The sequence below is a fragment of the Chaetodon auriga genome, chromosome 20 (assembly GCF_051107435.1).
Source record: "Chaetodon auriga isolate fChaAug3 chromosome 20, fChaAug3.hap1, whole genome shotgun sequence".
In the NCBI taxonomy this organism is placed as follows: Eukaryota; Metazoa; Chordata; class Actinopteri; order Chaetodontiformes; family Chaetodontidae; genus Chaetodon; species Chaetodon auriga.
In genome coordinates this window covers 21,323,796-21,342,234 of record NC_135093.1, presented here as the reverse complement: position 1 = coordinate 21,342,234, position 18,439 = coordinate 21,323,796, and the positions used below count along the sequence as shown (strand labels likewise).

Here is an 18,439-nt window from a genome sequence, read left to right as displayed (position 1 = left end):
TTCTGTGTTGCTATCTAAAGTAGTTCCTACATTTTACTGACGACAAACAGTAGGCCTACACTAGATTTGACAGTAGAAATTGGAAGCCCAGATACTGCTGGTTCTGGTGGGCAGCTCTTTCTGTGTTTCTATCTATCTATCTATCTATCTATCTATCTATCCACAAATATATATATACACACACGTAGATATATGGATGACGTTCTTAAGTTTGTGCCTTGCCATTATAAAAATATTAAAAAATATAATGAATGTTAGTTGAATGAAAATCAACGACTGAAGTCCTTTATGACAACAACGAAATAAAACGTACAAATCAATAAAAACACATTAAGAAAAGTGAACAGTGAAATATTAAACAACTAGCAAGAATAAGATTTGGGACACACAAATATACCAATAAATGTATCCAGAGATATGGAAAACATAGAGATCAATTTTCAAAACTATTTCAAAGAAAATGCGGACTTTGAGCTCTAGTTTTCTTATTTTTTTAGAGTGTCACTTTAAATGTCCAACTGGGCGTGGTCAAGAATACGTCATGTGATCTGACACGGAAGTCGTCTGTTTAGGTCACTTGCTGCCCAGTTAGGGCCATGGGCAGGTTCGCAGATAGACTTAACTGTCAAACTAAAGCTGGAAATAGCTGAAGCCACAATTCTTCGTCGGCTCAGTGTCCGCTTTCGTATTTTCGTGGTCTCTGTGATAAAGACGTCACCTTGTTCACACTGTGCTGCAGATGGGACCCAGCCAGTGAGGTAAGATAAGTTATCAAGCTAACTATTGCTAAGCTACACCGGGTTCCTAACTTGGTTAGCTAAGTTTGGTAGCTTAGCTCATCTGTGTTGGTCTTCATGTTCTGGTTTTACCTCATCAGACCAAACTTACATTTGGTAATACAGTGTTTTTCTTGACATAAATGTGCATATCGTGCATGTGCTCCTGGTGAAGCCACTGGCAATTCTGCAGTTCGCGAAAATTCAGTGACACTAGTTATTGCGCCACACAGGCTGTGGACATACCTGTACCCCAACACCTCCGCTCCTCTGAAACACAGATGTGGGTGTGAGCACCCTGCACTGCTAATCAAACATTGTCGCCTCCATTGGACTTTCATGTTTTCCTTTTTATTTAGTAGATTTTCGTGTCAGTCATGAGCAGAAAAAAATCTCAAATAGCAAAAGTGAAAGTGAATCTTTCCAAAACTGCCAGACTGCTGGTTAGAGTTTTACTACAAAAATACACATCATGAATACCAGCATTTCAATGAAATTAGTGACTGTTAAGTAACAGCCAGGGGAATTTTTCACTGAATGTTCCTCAGAGAACATGAAGATCAGTGTCACAAAGACACATGGGGGGAAAGCTGCTTGAGGCTGATCCACATGCTCAAGGCTGCGGTCAGCAGATCAACATGTGTGTCGTGTCATGTTACTTTTTGATTTCACTCTCCTGCCTGACTTTTGTGTTTGTGTGCTCTCTTGGCTGCACTTGCGCTCGTCCCTCCAGCGAGTCTAAACAAGTCAAAGTGTCATGCCGGTCCCAGCGATGGCAGAGCCCGTGGTTGATCATCAGAAACGGTTTCAGGCTGCTGTGGATGTCATCCATAACCTCCCCAAAAATGGTATGTAGCCTTTCACAGGCGTCCCATTATCTCTCACACACCATGTGACAGAAAGTTTGTTGCTGGTTAGGCTGTAGGAATGGTTCATGAAACTGTGTCTTAATTTTGTGGAGTTGAACTGTGTAACTCAGAAGCCTCGGGGCAGTTGACCTGTTAGTGCAGCTGTGATTCATGCTGTGCTCTCTCAGGCAGAGGGAGTGTAAAGAGCCGAGTGGCTTAGTGTAGCCATGGACTTTGAATCCACTGTCACCTTGTATTATTTTTATTTGATGCAAGTCAGACTATAGTGGGGCTGTCTATACTTTATCAGGCACCCCATCCAATATACTGTATTCTGTTTCCAATGAAGACACCCTAAACAGCCACTTTGTAACTGGATTTTGATGTAATGTTGTTTTCATAATGGTGTTTTATTGAGACAACTACTGAAGTTGACCTTGTGCCTGCGATGATAACATTTTATTGCAATAATTGATGTTCTGTGTCATTTATGATGCTTTGATATCTGAGCAAGAAATCCCATACTCTCCCATCTCTGAGCACAGCTTGAAGATTCCTCTGACCTTCAGTGAAACCCAGCTGCTATTTTCCCAATTCTAAACTCATGAGTGTGTCTTCCCACAGCAGCTGAGATGACCCCCACAGCCTCCAGTGAGGAGCAAGCAGACAGTTGAACAACCCTGACAAATGTTTGTTATCTTGCAGGTTCCTACCGGCCGTCCTATGAAATGATGCTGCGTTTCTACAGTCTGTACAAGCAGGCAGTGTGTGGACCCTGTGCAGTGCCTCGACCCAGCTTCTGGGACCCAGTGGGTCGCTACAAATGGTCTGTATATGTATATGTGTGTGTGTTTGTGTGTGTGTTTTTATTTATTTGGCCAGTAGACATTACAACACATGTTTTCTGCATTTTGCATGTAGTTTGGTGTGATGTTCTCTGTTGGTTAAATGGCTTGTCTTTGGGTGTAAGTACCACATGATTCAGTTAATCTCCACGCCGTGTCAGTGTTTGCAGCTGGGTCTTGACAAGGAGCCGCAACATGGTTTTAATAATATGAGCTAGGTTACAGCTGCATGTACACTTACACTGAAGTCAAAAGAAATTGTGTTGCACAGTTAGTGAGTGGAGAGAGGATCATTCTTGCTGAAGGAAATCTTGACTGGACACATGGTGTATCACTGAGACTAATGTGGGGTTTGAACGTGATGGTAACTAACATCCTGTCAGTTCAGTTCACTTCTAACAGATTAAGGTGCAATCAAATCCTTGATTAGTTGCTTAATCAGGCAGTGCATGGACAGTAAATCAATTGGCAACAAAAAAAAATGTCTAGAATTTTAAGGAGAAATACCAACCATTCTGTGATCCAGGTTGTCAAATATGAGCATTTTCTGCTTTTCTCTCTGTTATCTATCATTTGAAATGGACTGTTTTGGGTTTGGAACCATTGGCTGAATAAATCAAAACATTTAAAGATGTCACCTTTGGTTCTGAGAAACTCTGGTGGACATTTGTTGCTGTTTTCTGACATTTTATAGACAAAAAGGTGAATCTGTTCGAATAATCAATTTACACTTTCAATGAAAATTAGTTGCATCCCTCATGTAAAATGTTAAATGCTTGAATTGTTGTGTTTTTTTATTTTCATGAAGATACTGTACCCCAAACACAATTGTCAATTAATTCATTTCCATAAATCAACCATAAATTCGGACATTATCTGTCCACCACAACCTACACTACCTTATGTCCTGTCTTGTCTGTGCTCTTTTTCTCTTATTTTTGGGTAGTCATATAGGCATATAGAGTTATCTACTCTGAAATTAAAACGGCCAGTGATAATAATAATAATAATAATAATAATAATAATAATAATAATAATAATGATAACTTCATTTGTTCAGTGTAGCACTTTTGCTTTACAAAGACACAAAACAAAGAAATACCAGATTAAGGTGGAATGAAGTTGAACAGGATTAAAAATAATACAGTAACAAATGAGGTTAAAACAAAATGAGGTTAAAACAAAAATGTGCTGAAAGAAAGAATAAAAACATGAAACAAACAAGCAGTTCTAACCTAATGCATTTGTAAGAGAGATGTAAGCAAAGAAACATAACTGGCCTGCCTGATGCCCACTGGTCTTTCCACAGTCGACAGACTCAGAGCAGATTTTTAAGCCCCGTTGGAGGATGTCAGGGTGCACTCAGATTGGATTTTTGTGCATTCTTTGGTTCTTATGAGAAGTCTTGCTGAGATATTCTGGACCAGCTGAAGCTTGGACAGGTTGTATTGACTTAGTCAATAATTTAATAAAGTCAATTTAAACTCAGATAAGACTGAAGAATGAGAACAAAGTGTCTTTGCTGCATCTTGAAATCGAATGTTGAAGGACTGCATTTTGTGTTTAGCTTTATATTGCTAGCGTTCAATTGAAGAAGTCTCATTTTTGTGACTCTACAAGCGTTGGCTAAGAGTTCACCTTGCACAGTACAGTACACTGCTTGGTCAGAAGTCAGTGTTTTTGGCTGATTGTTCTGTGTGTGTTAGGGATGCCTGGAGCCGCCTGGGGGACATGAGCAGTGAGACTGCCATGGCAGCATATGTGGACGAGATGAAGAAAGTAGCACAGGAGGTACATGACAGATATATTTCATACATATATTTCAATTTAACGTGTGCACACGGCCGATGAAAAAATGTGTTCCATTTCAGTTAATGTCTCAAATAAATGAAGAAATGACTTTGGCCATCAGCTGATGTTTGGCTGTTAACACTGTCTTGTTTTGCTCAGGTTCCTGCTTGTTTCTTAGCTCTCTGATCAAATCAGTTCACAGTAACATTGTGAAACAAGGATAGATCAAAAGTCTCTCAACAGCATGCTGACTGGTCAGATGAACGCAGGGATTTGGATTTGGCAACCCAGTGATCAATAAAGGTTTCCACTGATCCTGCAGGTCATCGACACCATGCCCATGGATGAGAAGACGGCTTCGCTCTTCCACCACTTCGAGCCTCTCTACCTGGTGATTGATGACATGCCGCGGCCTCCAGAGTCACTGCTCACACTCAGAGAAGGTCGGTGACCCTGATGGTTGGCCTCTAACCAGCACTAACCGAGCAGCTGGAGGGCTGCTCTGAGGTCTGCTGGGCGATATTAATCTTTGATTAGAAATGAGATCTGCGCTGTCTGTGTGCTCCACCCCAGATGAACTGACAAATACTGTTAAACAGGATGTATTAGTATTAGTGTGACATCAAGTCTAAAAGTTTTTTTTTTAAACTCTTGCTCCAATAAGGACATATATTTTGGGCAAACTGTAGCTTTTTTGTCTTGAAGCTGTTAAAAATTGTAGATGAAAGACAAACATTACAAACAAATATTTGTTTTCAAAAGCACCTTATAGTGTATTTTATTTTGATTATTTAACATCAAACACAATATGAATATAATAAGTATTGTTATCAGGAATTAGTTTTATGACACGGTTATGGATGCATTTACTTGAAGCTAATCTCCATCATCTCCATGGTTGATGATGAAGATGCACCTACAGGTCCCTGGTTCAGTCTCTGATTAGCAGTCTCCATCCACAGGTCAGCAGCTGACTTTAGGTCAAACGTCTCTTTGGGCGTGTTTGACGGGTGATGTTCATTAGGGCTGAGAGACGAGTATGTGACAGACAAGATCTGAACTTGGTTTTTAATATGTTGAGACTTGAGAGTCCCTCTCACATGCTGCACTGTTCAACGGCAGTGGAAGAGACAGTTCAAGCACTTTGTTAATGTTGGAGTAGCAGTCTGGATCGCTTCTATTTACTATCTGGATCTAATCATAAACAGAGGACATGTCCTTTTTCTCTCCAGACCACATTCAGTTGCTGCCTGGTACGCAAAGGCCGTTTGGAAACAAATGACGTTACCCATGTCTGATGTCTGTCAGCATGTGTACCTGCGTACCTTTGCAGCTCCAGCAGGGTTGGATTGTCCGTCCATGAGTGACTGTACGTGTTTTTTATGTATGAGCTGGTGAACTGTCCTGTGCAGTGTTTCTCCACTGTCAGGCCTGTTGACAGCCTGAATTTCCAGATCACTGAGCCTTCTTGGAAATGAATGAACCTGTGGTGACTTTTCATCATGATCACACAGTGTGGTTGTGTGTAAGAGTCTGTGTCCATTACTGTAGGTTTTAACGGCAGTGACCATGCTAACAGGCCAGAAGAGATGAAGGATGAGTGTGAGGAGCATCTTCCAGAGGCTGCAGATCCAGATCAGGAGTTCAGCCTGACTGAGGTTATAGACCTCACTGCCAACACCATCCCTAATGGTATGTACTGGATAGAGCTGGACGCTTCTGCTTAGAACACACACAATATACCTCTATCGATATATATCTACTTACCAGGCAGCGTTTACTTCAGAGAATTTCACTTGTTTCACGCCTTTTTGTCCTTAATTATCTTAATAAGACATTATAACTTGATAGTTGCTGATGTTTATTACTGTTTATTACTGGTTCTGAGTAACTTAATGTTTTCCAGAATTACTGTGTGATGAATGCTGACAAGAACAAAACTGCTTTGTTGAAGTCAGAATTTCTTTGTATCCAAGTGTACTTGTTTTTAGTTTGGTTGGGGTCATTGAGACTAAAAATCTAAAACTCAAACTAAAAATCTTGGTAAGCAAAATTTGTTTATTTTAAGTGACATTTCCTCAGTTTCATTGCTGCAGAGTTTTTGTAGTGCACAAAACTCACTGAAGTTGATGCAGTAAAACATTAAATATATTGTCTTCGTACTGTTTTCAATTGAGTAGATGCCAAAATGATTAGCAAATGATCACATTCTGTCTTAGTTGTATTTTACACAACACATCCCAACTTTTTTCGGCATTGGGGTTGTCATACATGTAATTAGCAGTCAATCCTGAGATGCTGTGCTGACACTGATATAATCATTATTTTCTAATCATGACGTTGTATAAAAGAGCAGTCTGTTGACTCTGAGAAAAGATGTGCTTTGTGAAGGTTTATGGCCGGCCGTGCTGTTGTTCTGTGTAGCACAACACAGTAAAACAAAGCCTGCATTTTGTCTGACAGGAGATTCAAACTGGAGCTCTTTGACTCTTGTTTTGAATCACTGATATTTCGGAGACACTGGGAAAGATGGGAATGAAACTGTCTTTTTGACCTTCACATGCTTTCATGAAGTTATAATTCCTGTAATGAACCTGTTTATTATCCACCATTAATTGAGGTTTTTTTTTTTTTATGAATTGACTATTCAATCTTTTTTCTCATATCCACACATGCTCATTGTGCTCCTGCAGACTCTGGTGTATCTGAGGGTTTGGTGTTGACCAGTGACTCAGAGAGTGAGATCTTCTGTGACTCTGTGGATTCAGTGGAGCAACTCAGCCACATCAAGGTACGACTCACTTCCATCCTGCAGCAGGTAGATGCAGGTCCAGGTTAAAAGTAATGAACAGGAGGTGGAAATGGACAGCTTCATTACATGGAAATAGACTATTTCAAATGTTCATTTCCATTCACAGACTCCAGTTGTGAAGTCCAATGGTTTTCATAATGGCCATGTGTCCTTGGAGTCCTCTCCGGTTCAGAGCCATCAGCTGGAGGGCCGTCTGGAGGTCAGACAGGTCGGAGCAGGTCAGGGTGGAGAAGGAGCAGAGGATGGAAAGGGTCAGGGTCCCAACAGGAGGAGTCGAGACACCAGGCGGGAAGGATCCTACCACAACTGGAGAGAGCGTAAACTACTCCAATAAATGAATAAATACATATATGAATAAACTGTGTAAAGTGAAGAAGTTATGGCAGCTCATCCACAGATAATACAAAAGCGGTCATTCTTGATTGAACTAATTAGAATAATATTGTAGAATAATATTATATTACTCTATATAATCTATATTATACAACTCTGACATTGTTGTTGCTCATGCTAACAAGAGCTAACGGCCCAAATATGGTAGCAGTTGTTAAAAAGGACATTCGGGTTCATTCATGTACTTTCTACAATTTATTGAATGAAAAATGATTCCATTAATCGTTTTTCATTTATTTAATATTCAAGGCTTTGAAAGTCACAATTCTAGGAAAATCTCTTTTTCCACTTTTGCATGACAAGCAAACGGTGCCTCACTTCACACTGTTGTTACTGTGTGTATTGTTTGTGTGGTATATTGGGATTCAGATAACCATTATGGTTTGTAGGTGGTGTTCCTCAGGGCAGTCCGAGGCGGGGGGCCCCAGGCGGTGGTGGCGGTGGTGGTGGGGCTGGACGAGGAGGAGGGGACGGTTCAGAGAGCGGGGTTGAGAGGCTGCATGACGCCCAGCTACAGCAGCAGATTATTGTGGCCCTGCGGAGGCTCCGAGAGGACATGAGGAGTGTGATGGACAGGCTGGAGGTGGTGGAGAGGCTCGCTGCTACACATGTGAGCACCAACATAACAACTGCTCTTTGTTGACTGCAGAAGATCTGGGTTCTCACAGGAAAACAACCACTGATGTTCAATATTAATGTGGATGGTCAGTGTTTACTTCTGCCTTAATTAAAATACAGCAATAGAAATTCAAAAAGCTGACCTCACTGGAATCAAGTGATGGACTCTGGCTTTAAGCTTCAACTACGAAACCCAGCACTAAACCTAATATCACATTCAGCCCAGAGCACCTAAAATCTGCTCACTGAAACAGAACTGAACTAAAAACTGACCCTGGAACTGATCAGCAGTCCGACATTGTAAAATTGAAAGTGTCCGTAGCAGGTTGGTATTGTTCTATAATCTTTCTTGTTTGTGTGTATTTTTGTTACTCTGCATGTGGAATATGAGGGCAGAAAAAATGTAGAATGTCACCAGGCTTGCTCTTGACGCTGCGTTCAGTACTGTGAATCTCACTGCTGGTCTCTGTGTGACAGACCCAGAGCTCAGAGTGGAGGCCATGCCTGCAGTGTGCAGCCACAGCTTCACAACCACAGGTAAGAGAGCAGCAGCGTCTGGACTCATGTCTGCATGAGCATTCTGAAGAGCAGTTACAGTTTCATTTTGTGCTGCAGTCTGTCTCTAACACTATTGGTTTTGTTCCAGTTTACAGATAATGTCTTCAGACTAACTGCTTTGGTTCAGTCCCACTGAATTCTGATAAACTCAATGTACACTCCCTGCCCAGCAGCAAACAGCAGATAGACACAGTCAGTAGCTGGTGAACATAGTGGAGCATGTAGCAGCCAGAGAGTCAGATATTTCTCTATGGAGCTGGTGGATCGAGGTAAAAGGAGAGTGACTCTTGGACTTCTGTTCTCAGATTGCCTACACATGAAAGCTAATGTTGGTCTCTGTCAGCTGAACTTTATGAGGTGATAGTGTATCAGTGTTTACAGCCTCTTTGGTTTCCTTCAAGTGGTCAAGAGAACACCTCATGCTGTAATGTGTATAATTAGAAAATATCACTTTGGTGCCCCCTAGTGGTGTGTCATTATTTTGTAATTGCTGTTTATGGCTGAAGGAAACACTCTACAGCAAAGGTTCCACACACTGAATATTAAGTGAAAATCACGTGTGTTATGCTCGTGTCCTTCACAGTAAAGCAGTGTGTCGCTGCTTTTACCAACTGTGGGAGCATTGGAACAGCTCCTGTGTTCTATGATGAATAATGAGATGTTTGATGTTTCTCTCAGGAGGAGACGTGGTGGCCGTTTGATGTGTCCAGTCAGACCATCCTCCTCTTCCTGTTGTGGCCGTTTGTTGCTCAGGGTCTGGTCTACCTGCTGAGGAAAGCCCAGAAGAGAAGTCGCATATCCTCATGAAGGAAGCTGATGAAGACGTTTAACCATTCACCTTCAGTGATCCACCAGTGCAAGTTTAATTTCGACAGCAGAAAGGATTGAATCAAATACAAATTCATGGGAAGGCTTCATCCCCCGTCATTGTGTGCAGTGAATGGAGGGAGAGAAGTTTGTGGAGCTGCTGTCTGCTTGGAGAGAAATGTATTGACCTGTGTTTTTACACCTCAGGATCCAGAAATCCTCTCACTCACTACAGCAAATGAATCTTTATTATAATTATTCAAGTGGATTAATCAGATGGTTTCTGTTGGGCAGCAGATACTGAACATGATATTGACCTGATGAGTGCTTATACTGATCACAAGAAGTCTGACTGAAAGACTTGGATTATAATGTTATATTGTCCAAGTTAGTGAGACATAATGTCAATTCACCATATTCCATTTACTTTTGGGTTAAAAGTGTTTTTGTAACATACAGACTATTATCAGTGTCAATAACAGCACAATGCAGCCAAAGCATCTGCTTTCTGATGGAAGAAGTCAATCTACTGATGAAGTCATGTAGTTGTAATGTCACTGTCACTGAAGTCCAGTGTCTCTGCAGTTGGGGAGGAGCAGCTCTGTATTGGCAGATGACTGTGGCTACACTTGTCATTTCTGTGTAATATTTCAGGTCTGATTCTAGACCTCAGTGTCTCATTTGACTGAAGTGTTACTGTTAGAAAGGTTTATCAAAATCACTGGAATAATACATCTCATTGATTGTTTCTTTTTAATAATCCAGTGATTTTGATAAACTTTTTAACAGTTTACAACCTGGTTATTGTTGAAAATGAGACACTCAAGTCTCTTCAGCACTCTGGTGCTCCATTTCAAACTGCTTGTGCACTAACTGTACATAAATTCCATCTACATCACAACTTCTGATCACAGTGACAGTAATGATGTACTTGTACACCATCAATGGAAACATAATCAGATCGCTTTGTTGCATCTGGAGTCATCTATTGTGACTCCAGGTGTAATCAGATGATTCAGTACACCAAAATGACAAGTGTAATTGAGACTGATGTAACTAAATGATGGAAGAACCATTTTCACAACTGCCCTGTATTAAACAGTCATGAATAATATTAAAGCATGAGCTAAAATTAAAAAGTCTATATTGAATAGAAGCTTGTGTGAAGATTTTTCTCATAAGGCCCAAAAGATGATAAGCTGACTAATGTCAACAACTCAGCCCTAAAAAACATGTTTAAAGATCTCAGCTGAAAACTACAGGAATACTAGTCATGGTCTGTGGTGATAAAACAATTGAACTAGTGAATGAGCTACTTTTTTCAGGGTCTCAAATCTCATTGCAGCGGTCTTTACACATTCTGCTTTGAAACAAGGGGTCCCAGTCTGTCTTGACATTCAGTTCAGTGACATTATTGCAACAATGTGGAAGATAAATTCACTTCTGAACTTACTAAATGTTGATAAATGAAGCAAAAAAGAAACACAGCCCCACATCCAAAACAAATAATTTAATATATTATGTATAATATTTATATACACAGGTTAACTTAACAAGGCTTTGTACAACTGTTACAAAATTGGTCCACACACAGTCACCCACGTACATAAGTACATGCACAAGGGCACAGATATAGGAAAGGGCAGACAGACTGATATGATTAAGACAAACATGGAGTCTGGTGGACAACAGTGGTCGGCAGCATAGTCAGCTCCATTTTATTTTTCCAGACTCTGTTTAACAAAACTAAGATTGTGGGAAGGTAGCAAAAATACTGAAAATGTGAAAAGGAAAATGCAAAAATGTCACTCAGATAAGACTGGTTTTGGATTTAAGGAGGTTATTCACTCACTTTCAACTTTTCCCATGACAATACTCAGTAACACTGATAAAATGTAGAAAGAGGAGCCTGGCTGTTGCCCTAAGTGCTCAGGTTCTGTCTTGGCTCCATGCTGCTAATATTATACAATTACCAAATACAAAAAAAAAACAAAAAAAAAAAACACAAAAAAGTAAGTAATAATGATAATTTTGGCATGACTTCACATAGCTGCCTTAAACACTTTGCTCCTCTGATGAAATAGATCCTCAAAACTCTCCTTCCCAAACATACTCACACACACAGGGGAGCACGATAGGCTTGTGTTGAACAGTTAGGGTTTGCATATTTTTATATGTCACTGGCCCCACGCATGCACATTGTCAGTCGTCCATGGAAGCTTTGGTATAATGCCCAATTGACATCATCCAGAAAAGAGTTGTTTTGCTCCCACAGATCACTGAAGTTCCCTGTAGATCCACAGGAGGCTTTGGAAGAGCTGTAAAGGGCTGAGAAGTAAACTGTGGTGCAGTTTCCTCTGAATGAGTGTACTGTGCTATACTCAGGCTGACAGGAAAGTGTGCATATGTAAGACTTGCCCACGTGGGTCACAGACATCATTGGTGAAAACCAGTGGGGGAGAACACCAACATGAAGCACTGTCGGTTTGCACTGAAGTGACTCCAATGACTCTGCTGAATACTTTGCTGGTGAGGGTTAATTGTATCAACAGCAGATGGGCTCTGGAATTGAGATCCAACTGTCTAATGTGACAGTCTCTCATTTCTTACTTTGAATTATCATCACCATTCATCAACCTGAATTTACAATTGAAGGGTTTCATTCCAAATCTCCTGACTTTGTCACCACCAAGCAGTAATATCAGGAATAAGACTGTAAATCCTTTTTCAATTTTCATCAATCAACAACTTTATCAGAATAATCTGAAAGCTGCTGTAATCATATTGTGGCTATAACTATTGTTCATTAAGGTTGAGGGTTTTTGTCATTTTAGAAGGATTACTTATTATTATTACTTATTGCATAATTTCAATTTACAGAGTTTGTACTTTGCTTTGTTCACTTTATCTAAAAATATTTTACCACACAGGTAAACTATTAATTATCATATTAGTATGAAATGTTATTGGATGAAACCACAGGTCAAAAGTCTATCTGGTTACAGTATATACCTGTAAAAGGCCCGGTCACACCAGCATCTAAAAATGTCAGCTTTTTGTGAAAAACAACTCATTTAAATGGAATTGTTATGATTGGTGGATTTGTTCACTGGTGTTAAGTGAATCCTTGAAACTGCAGTACTTGAACTTGTAACCCTAACCAATAGGAAACTGTCTTGACAGAGCCAACCACTGGAAAAATCACCACAGTGGAAACTTCTGCTATTTATTAGCTGTGTTGCACCATCCACATTTAATTAACTTCTTCTGCAGGAGTAAAATGCTCAACAAAATGGGAAGGTTTGTAGACAGTTAAGATCTGTGTGAACCTATTGTCCTGTTAGCAACCAAGCTAAGTGTCAGTTAAGCCCCTTTCACACAAGCAGTCTAGCCATAAAATGTTCAGGAACATTTCCTGCATGGGCTCATGCATGAATGGGATCAGGGATCACTTTTCCTGGAAATATCACACCTCAAGACCTAGTAACATTTCAGGGAACATGCTGGTATGGCTGTGTTGTAAATGAATTGCAAGGACCATCACATAAAAGGTTACATCCATCTGATGAATGACGTTTTCATATGGAGCAAGGGAACCAATACCAAGACAATGTTGATGGCATGTTTGATTTGCTCCTTTTAATGCATGGAATGCTTGTTTCTGATTCAAGTTCATCATGAAAAATCATTACCTGTCTTGCAAAGTTCTTTAGTATTGAATACACTGGACAGACACAGCTTCTCGCCCACCATGTTCCTGAAAATAGTGAGATGTCTTCCACCATATACATGTACATTGCCTGCCTGCCCCCCCTCCACTGAGTTTTACAGTGGTTGGCATCAATAAGTGTTGCATTACTGCCATCTGATGGACTCTCCCTTGTTCCATCTAATCCAGCATTGCTATGGCATGTGTGAAAAGGCACAAGATGAAAATGTTCCTGAATGTAGCTACACCTTAGTGAAAATCACTAGCGGTGCCTGAAGGGTAATCCCAGTATCCCAGAACGATGTGTGAAGAGGCTTTAGCAAGCTAGAGGGCTATTGTGAGTAACACCAACGTATCCCCACTGGTTAGTGTGCCAGCAGTTAGTGTGCCAGCTACAGGAGTTCACTGACTAGTCCTTGCTAGTCCCTACCATCTCACCAAGCTTCTAGCACCACCTATTTCACAATGACTCATAGTTTAACTTTACTATGCCACTTTCTGGTGTGACTGTGCCTTAATAACGACAGTTCAAGGTTGGACTACACTGTATCTGCAACGGATGGCATATATATAAGGGCATGGATAATTACATCTACAGTTATTTTGTAAGTAAAGGAGTAAAAGATGAATAGCTTCAACAGCAGTTGAATAGTATGATTTGTATGTTTCAGAGTGAGTTTCACATTTTTGAAGGGTGGTTAAATAATTTTGGAATGAAACTCTGCAACTGCACAAATGTCAAAGAATTCCTTTAACATGAGATCACATCTCCCACTTAAGATGCCTAAAGCAACATGACGGACACTTCGCTTCAGAAGCAGTGACACAGGTGATCCACGGCTTGTGAGTAAAGGGCAAGTACTTTGTACTGCATTAGTAGATGAAACAGTCAGGTTAAACTACGACTGTGTGTCGTCGCCACGCTCTTGTCTTGTCCCGTGGGTCTACGGCCAATCTCCTCAGTACCACAGTAGCAGATCCTGTGGAGCTTTGATCTATCCATCCCGAGGAAGAGGAGGAGAGAGGGGGAGCCTCCTGGGCAAGACCAGGGAGGGTTTGCTGACCTGACCTGGGGCCCACAATTGATCCCTGATGAACTCCAACACATCCACGCGGATCTGGTGTTCCCTCAGTGACTCTGATCACCTCCACCCTCTCTGCACTCCATCCTCTGACTCTGTCCTCACTTTTGCCCAGCTCAAGTTCCAAATTCATGGACATTGCCCTTGTCCTACCCCCTCTGGACTTCCTGTAGCGGACTGGCACTGACTGATTCCAGTCTGGCTGCTGGGTCCTGTGAAAGCTAGAAGCCTGGTAGAGGTTTGGAAGCCTAGTGGGGCAGATCCAGAAAGGGACTGTGGGGCGTCCTCTGGCCAGATGGTGAGGCTTCAAATGGGAAGGAGGATTAGTCACAGTTGGGGGTCTTGGGTATGTGGCATGGTTCTGATGGTGTGAGTAGAGGAAACTGGTTGGATGACGTGGTGGTGCATTTTCTGGCAAGGTCGCTCTCTGCCTGCTCTCCCGTTCTAGTTTTTTTGCATCATTGCCCGTTCCATTCCCCACATCCTTTTCAGTCTCTTTTTCTTTCACCAATGGATCTTTTCCATCTGTGGTCTCTTGATCTTTGACCCCATTTTCTTTTTCATTCCCTTTTTCTTTTTTAGGAATCATATATTCTCCCTTGACTGCCTCTTCTTCTCCTCTATCCTGTTTCTCCCCCCGTTCACCTCCTTCTTCTCCCCAGTAGTTGATGGCTTTGACTGGCTCATGCTCAGAGTCCTCATCAGCACTGCTACCCTGCAGGTGGGTACTGAGACATTTTTTACGTTTGCGGGTCACAGCAGAGATGATGGACATGGGCAGGAAGTCCTTGGCATTCAGGTCTTTCTTGGAGGCTGGAGAAAGCTGAAAGGTTCAGTCAAATAATGGTCACTTTATACTTCATATTCTAGACTCCATGATCCTACAAGGATAAAAGTACAAGAGATTTCTTGCTTACCTTTGACTTAAGTGAATCGCTGGTGGTGGAATCTATTAGAAAGGAATAAGATGTGGCTTAGAACTATGTCATCACTGGACAAGTGGTGGTAGTGGTGTTAGGAATGGTTCGAAGGCGTGATATCTGGCTAATCACCACACACATGAACAACCTTTTGGGAGAACTCTAGCCATTATCAGAGGATTCATCTTTGAAATCAATCAGACAACTGCAGTTTTCTCTGCTTTTACTTTAAGTAGCAAAAATGGCTAGAGTTCACCTTTAACATCAGCAATACAAAGGAATGATGGTATACTGGTGGGAAACCAAGACTGACGCAAAGAAAAGGAATGGGCAAATGAATCCAAGTGCAATAGAAACACCAAACACAAACACATAAGGAGGAACACCTGGTCCTACCGAAGAGGCTGATCCAGTGTTTCAGCTAGAGAAAACACAAAGGTCCAGAAAAAGAGAAATTGAGAAAAAGTAGGAAACATCATGAGTATACACAGACAGAAACATAACAGTTGGAGAAGCACAGAGATCTACTAGGAAGGAAAGACGCAGAGCTGAATCTTACTTGATAAGGCCACCAACTGGTAGCATTAGGAGTATAGAGTGTTAAAGACTGTTTCATGTTTTTCTTTGGGGTAAATGCAAGTAGATAACAAAATTTCCATAAGACACAGATAGGAAGGTTTGTGCGTTCTTGTAGGTACTATATGTAGTTTTCTTTCTGGGGCTTAAGAAGTCACTATGCATCAAATAGGTTGGCTCTTGGATTATTCAACAGCATCTGAAACCACCTCCTAACACATCTTTCTGACATTGGCGTTGTGGAGGCTGTATCTGACAGTCAAAACTCTCAGGAAACAACGACAATGGCCATGTCATGCAGCAACTGGCTGGATGTGCAGAGGTGAGAAAGTAGGCTTTTTTGATAGTCCACACGACTACCTCTCATGTTTACAACTGAGTATAACACTGTGAATGCTTTTAAGAAAGATTGTCCAAGCATGTGTCGTTATCCCCATTTTAATAAATATTATGTTTCCTCTCTGCCGTTGAGTGTGGCTGTTTGGAACAGCTATAAACACTTTTGCTCTCAGACTTAGTCAGATGGCACGTCATAAGACCACATACGTCGACCTTAAGTGCCCACTGCTGTACCTTCAATATTCATCAGCACACAGCTATTAGTGTGGTAGAGTTGGAACATCTTTTCCCTGGATTGTATTGAGATGAGGGTAAAGTTTCTGTAAATGTCACAAATTACATCAAGACTTCAATGTTGGATTATGAATCCTCACCTGACGCCTCTCCTGGCATGCCCGGTCTGCCGATGTTAGATAGCAGATGGTCAATGTTGGGCACAGGCTGCATGTCACGCTTATCCTCTGGGGCCTACACACACACACAAACATTTGCGCACATCCAGAAACACACAACCATGCCCAAAATAAAAGTACAAATGAGGACATCAGAGTACAAAACCATCCCTGCATTCATGATGTTCCCAGCTCTTTGCACTAACAAAGCCACTGCTGTGGTCTAACATACCTTCTCTTCCTTATCAAACTCTCCATTACTGAAGAACCAGTCATGCTGTTGAAGTAACACAACACAGCATCACTGTATGATGTTAAGACAAAACGCATAACTAACTCAAACACAATGGTGCAGTATTTCTTGTGTTGGAGAAAGCAACAGTTGGTTCTTACATGCAGGATAAGTGTCTCCACTATTTTGTAGCGGTCAGGCATATGGGTGACCATATCAGTCATATTGTCCTCTGACGTCCTCACCAGAGTGGGACCAAACACCAGAGCCAGGTTTCTCGGCTCCATCTGGAAATAATATTAAAGTTATGTTGATGTCTGGCTCCATTAATGACCAACTACTAAGATGAGGAGGTTAAGTTACCTTATTAATTTCGGAGTGATCTGCCACCGTTTTGAGGTGGCCCACCAGGAACTTAAGGGTGTGATAATAATGATCTGGGAGGTCATGGATCTGGACGAAGAAGGATGGGAAGGAAAAAATAGGTTTAGCAAAGAACATAAAAGGTACATTTTCAAATTTTAGACAATTTTAGATTATATACTATGATATATCCATTGCTCTATATTCTGCTGTCCTTTGACACATACTAGTTTCTTCATTGTCTTCAGTCTGTCCTCTGCGTCTTCTATCCGGTTGGCATCAATGAAATCATTGTATTTGTCTGTAGACAGAGTAGGCATATGACTAACATACAATGACAAAGCTGTATCACAAAAAGTTAAATGTTCTTATATTTACTTTATTGTGAAAAGTGAAAAAATAATCCAGTGGCAGCCCTACTTTTATATTATACACTATACACATTCATTCTGATTCATGCTGCATTTCACAATAAACAAATGAATGGACGCACCATCAGTAAACAGCGGCTCAGGCAGTTTTCGGAAGAAGGATTTGAGCAGGCTACTGATCACATTCAGGTCCTGCCATCTCTACGGAGACAGACAGGATGAGGGTTTACTTCTGGTGCAGCAAGTGATTCTGAGTATGGTATTATGAGTGTTATGAGTGTATGAGTATAAAACATCCTTTTTAACATTCTGTGTTATATAGTGATATAATCATGTATCCTGCACACCTCTTCAGCAGTGTTGATGTCCATGCCCTTGTTGAGATGCTCCTGCAAGTTGGACACCATGGCGTTGTTCCCTGGCACCCGGTAGATGCCGGTGTACTCCAAACCTGTAGTCTCCACCACACCACAGCACATCTCCACAATCAGGGGGACAAACTGAAGAGGTGGAGGGAGAGAGGGAAGTACAGAGAAAAAAGAAGCAAAACAGATGGAAAAGAGAAATGAAAGAGGGGAGTGTGGTGAAAGGAGACAGAAGAGACAGAAGTAGTTAGTTGGAGAAAGAATGGCGGGATGAAGCAAAGAATAGAGAGGAAGAAGGAACAAAAGAGATTGCGTTTTGAGAGGAAAGAAAATGAGACAGAGAGTTAAAAAGTAAATGAAGAAAATCACTTCATGCAGTGTTGTATGAGTCTGACACTTAAAACTTTTTGTTTGGAAATCAAACTTATTTGAATTAATCCAGAGAGATGATGATTTTCTTCATGGAATTTTAAGATCTAAAATGACACTAATTGGCTGAAGGGCTCTTTAGGTATGTGACATCACTTGAATGTACACGTTGTATATTGCCCCTTAGTTCCACTTCTTTGAGTTGATCATCCAATATTTCTATGATGCAAAATATTAGCTACGTGGTTGGTGCCATTATTTTCTCTGCAAATG

General features: G+C 41.0%; 2 protein-coding genes across 14 annotated transcripts in view; one reads left to right on the top strand and one right to left on the bottom strand.

Annotated features, from left to right (window-relative positions):
• The first annotated feature begins 575 nt into the window (after positions 1–575).
• On the top strand, positions 576–10,592 carry acbd4 (acyl-CoA binding domain containing 4). The gene is made up of 11 exons (XM_076759087.1): positions 576–758; positions 1,510–1,624; positions 2,330–2,450; positions 4,176–4,260; positions 4,583–4,703; positions 5,812–5,952; positions 6,954–7,051; positions 7,179–7,389; positions 7,855–8,075; positions 8,561–8,620; positions 9,320–10,592. The coding sequence occupies exons 2-11, from the start codon at positions 1,534–1,536 to the stop codon at positions 9,446–9,448; spliced, it is 1,278 nt and encodes a 425-aa protein (XP_076615202.1). The 5' UTR covers positions 576–758; positions 1,510–1,533; the 3' UTR covers positions 9,449–10,592.
• A 3,320-nt stretch (positions 10,593–13,912) lies between these two features.
• The window catches only part of LOC143338594 (rho GTPase-activating protein 23-like), a 68,079-nt gene continuing 63,552 nt past the window's right edge, over positions 13,913–18,439 (bottom strand). For 11 of the 13 annotated variants that reach the window (XM_076759083.1, XM_076759080.1, XM_076759077.1 and 8 more), the window contains 9 exons: positions 17,780–17,932; positions 17,555–17,633; positions 17,289–17,362; positions 17,062–17,151; positions 16,860–16,985; positions 16,699–16,743; positions 16,449–16,542; positions 15,157–15,188; positions 13,913–15,062 (listed from right to left, as the gene is read on the bottom strand). In XM_076759083.1, coding sequence (XP_076615198.1) covers positions 14,052–15,062; positions 15,157–15,188; positions 16,449–16,542; positions 16,699–16,743; positions 16,860–16,985; positions 17,062–17,151; positions 17,289–17,362; positions 17,555–17,633; positions 17,780–17,932 — 1,704 coding nt within the window. In that variant the 3' untranslated portion in view covers positions 13,913–14,051. Of the gene's footprint in view, positions 15,063–15,156; positions 15,189–15,555; positions 15,581–16,448; positions 16,543–16,698; positions 16,744–16,859; positions 16,986–17,061; positions 17,152–17,288; positions 17,363–17,554; positions 17,634–17,779; positions 17,933–18,439 lie in introns of all 13 variants that reach the window. The other 2 variants (XM_076759085.1, XM_076759084.1) reach the window with 1 other exon arrangement.

Bases quoted from the DNA above. Each gene is read 5' to 3' on its own strand.
- acbd4 (XM_076759087.1), top strand. From the start codon at position 1,534: ATGCCGGTCCCAGCGATGGCAGAGCCCGTGGTTGATCATCAGAAACGG. The intron at 4,261-4,582 runs GTACATGACAGA...CTGATCCTGCAG, and splicing joins TGAAGAAAGTAGCACAGGAG to GTCATCGACACCATGCCCAT. The intron at 7,052-7,178 runs GTACGACTCACT...TTCCATTCACAG, and splicing joins AGCAACTCAGCCACATCAAG to ACTCCAGTTGTGAAGTCCAA.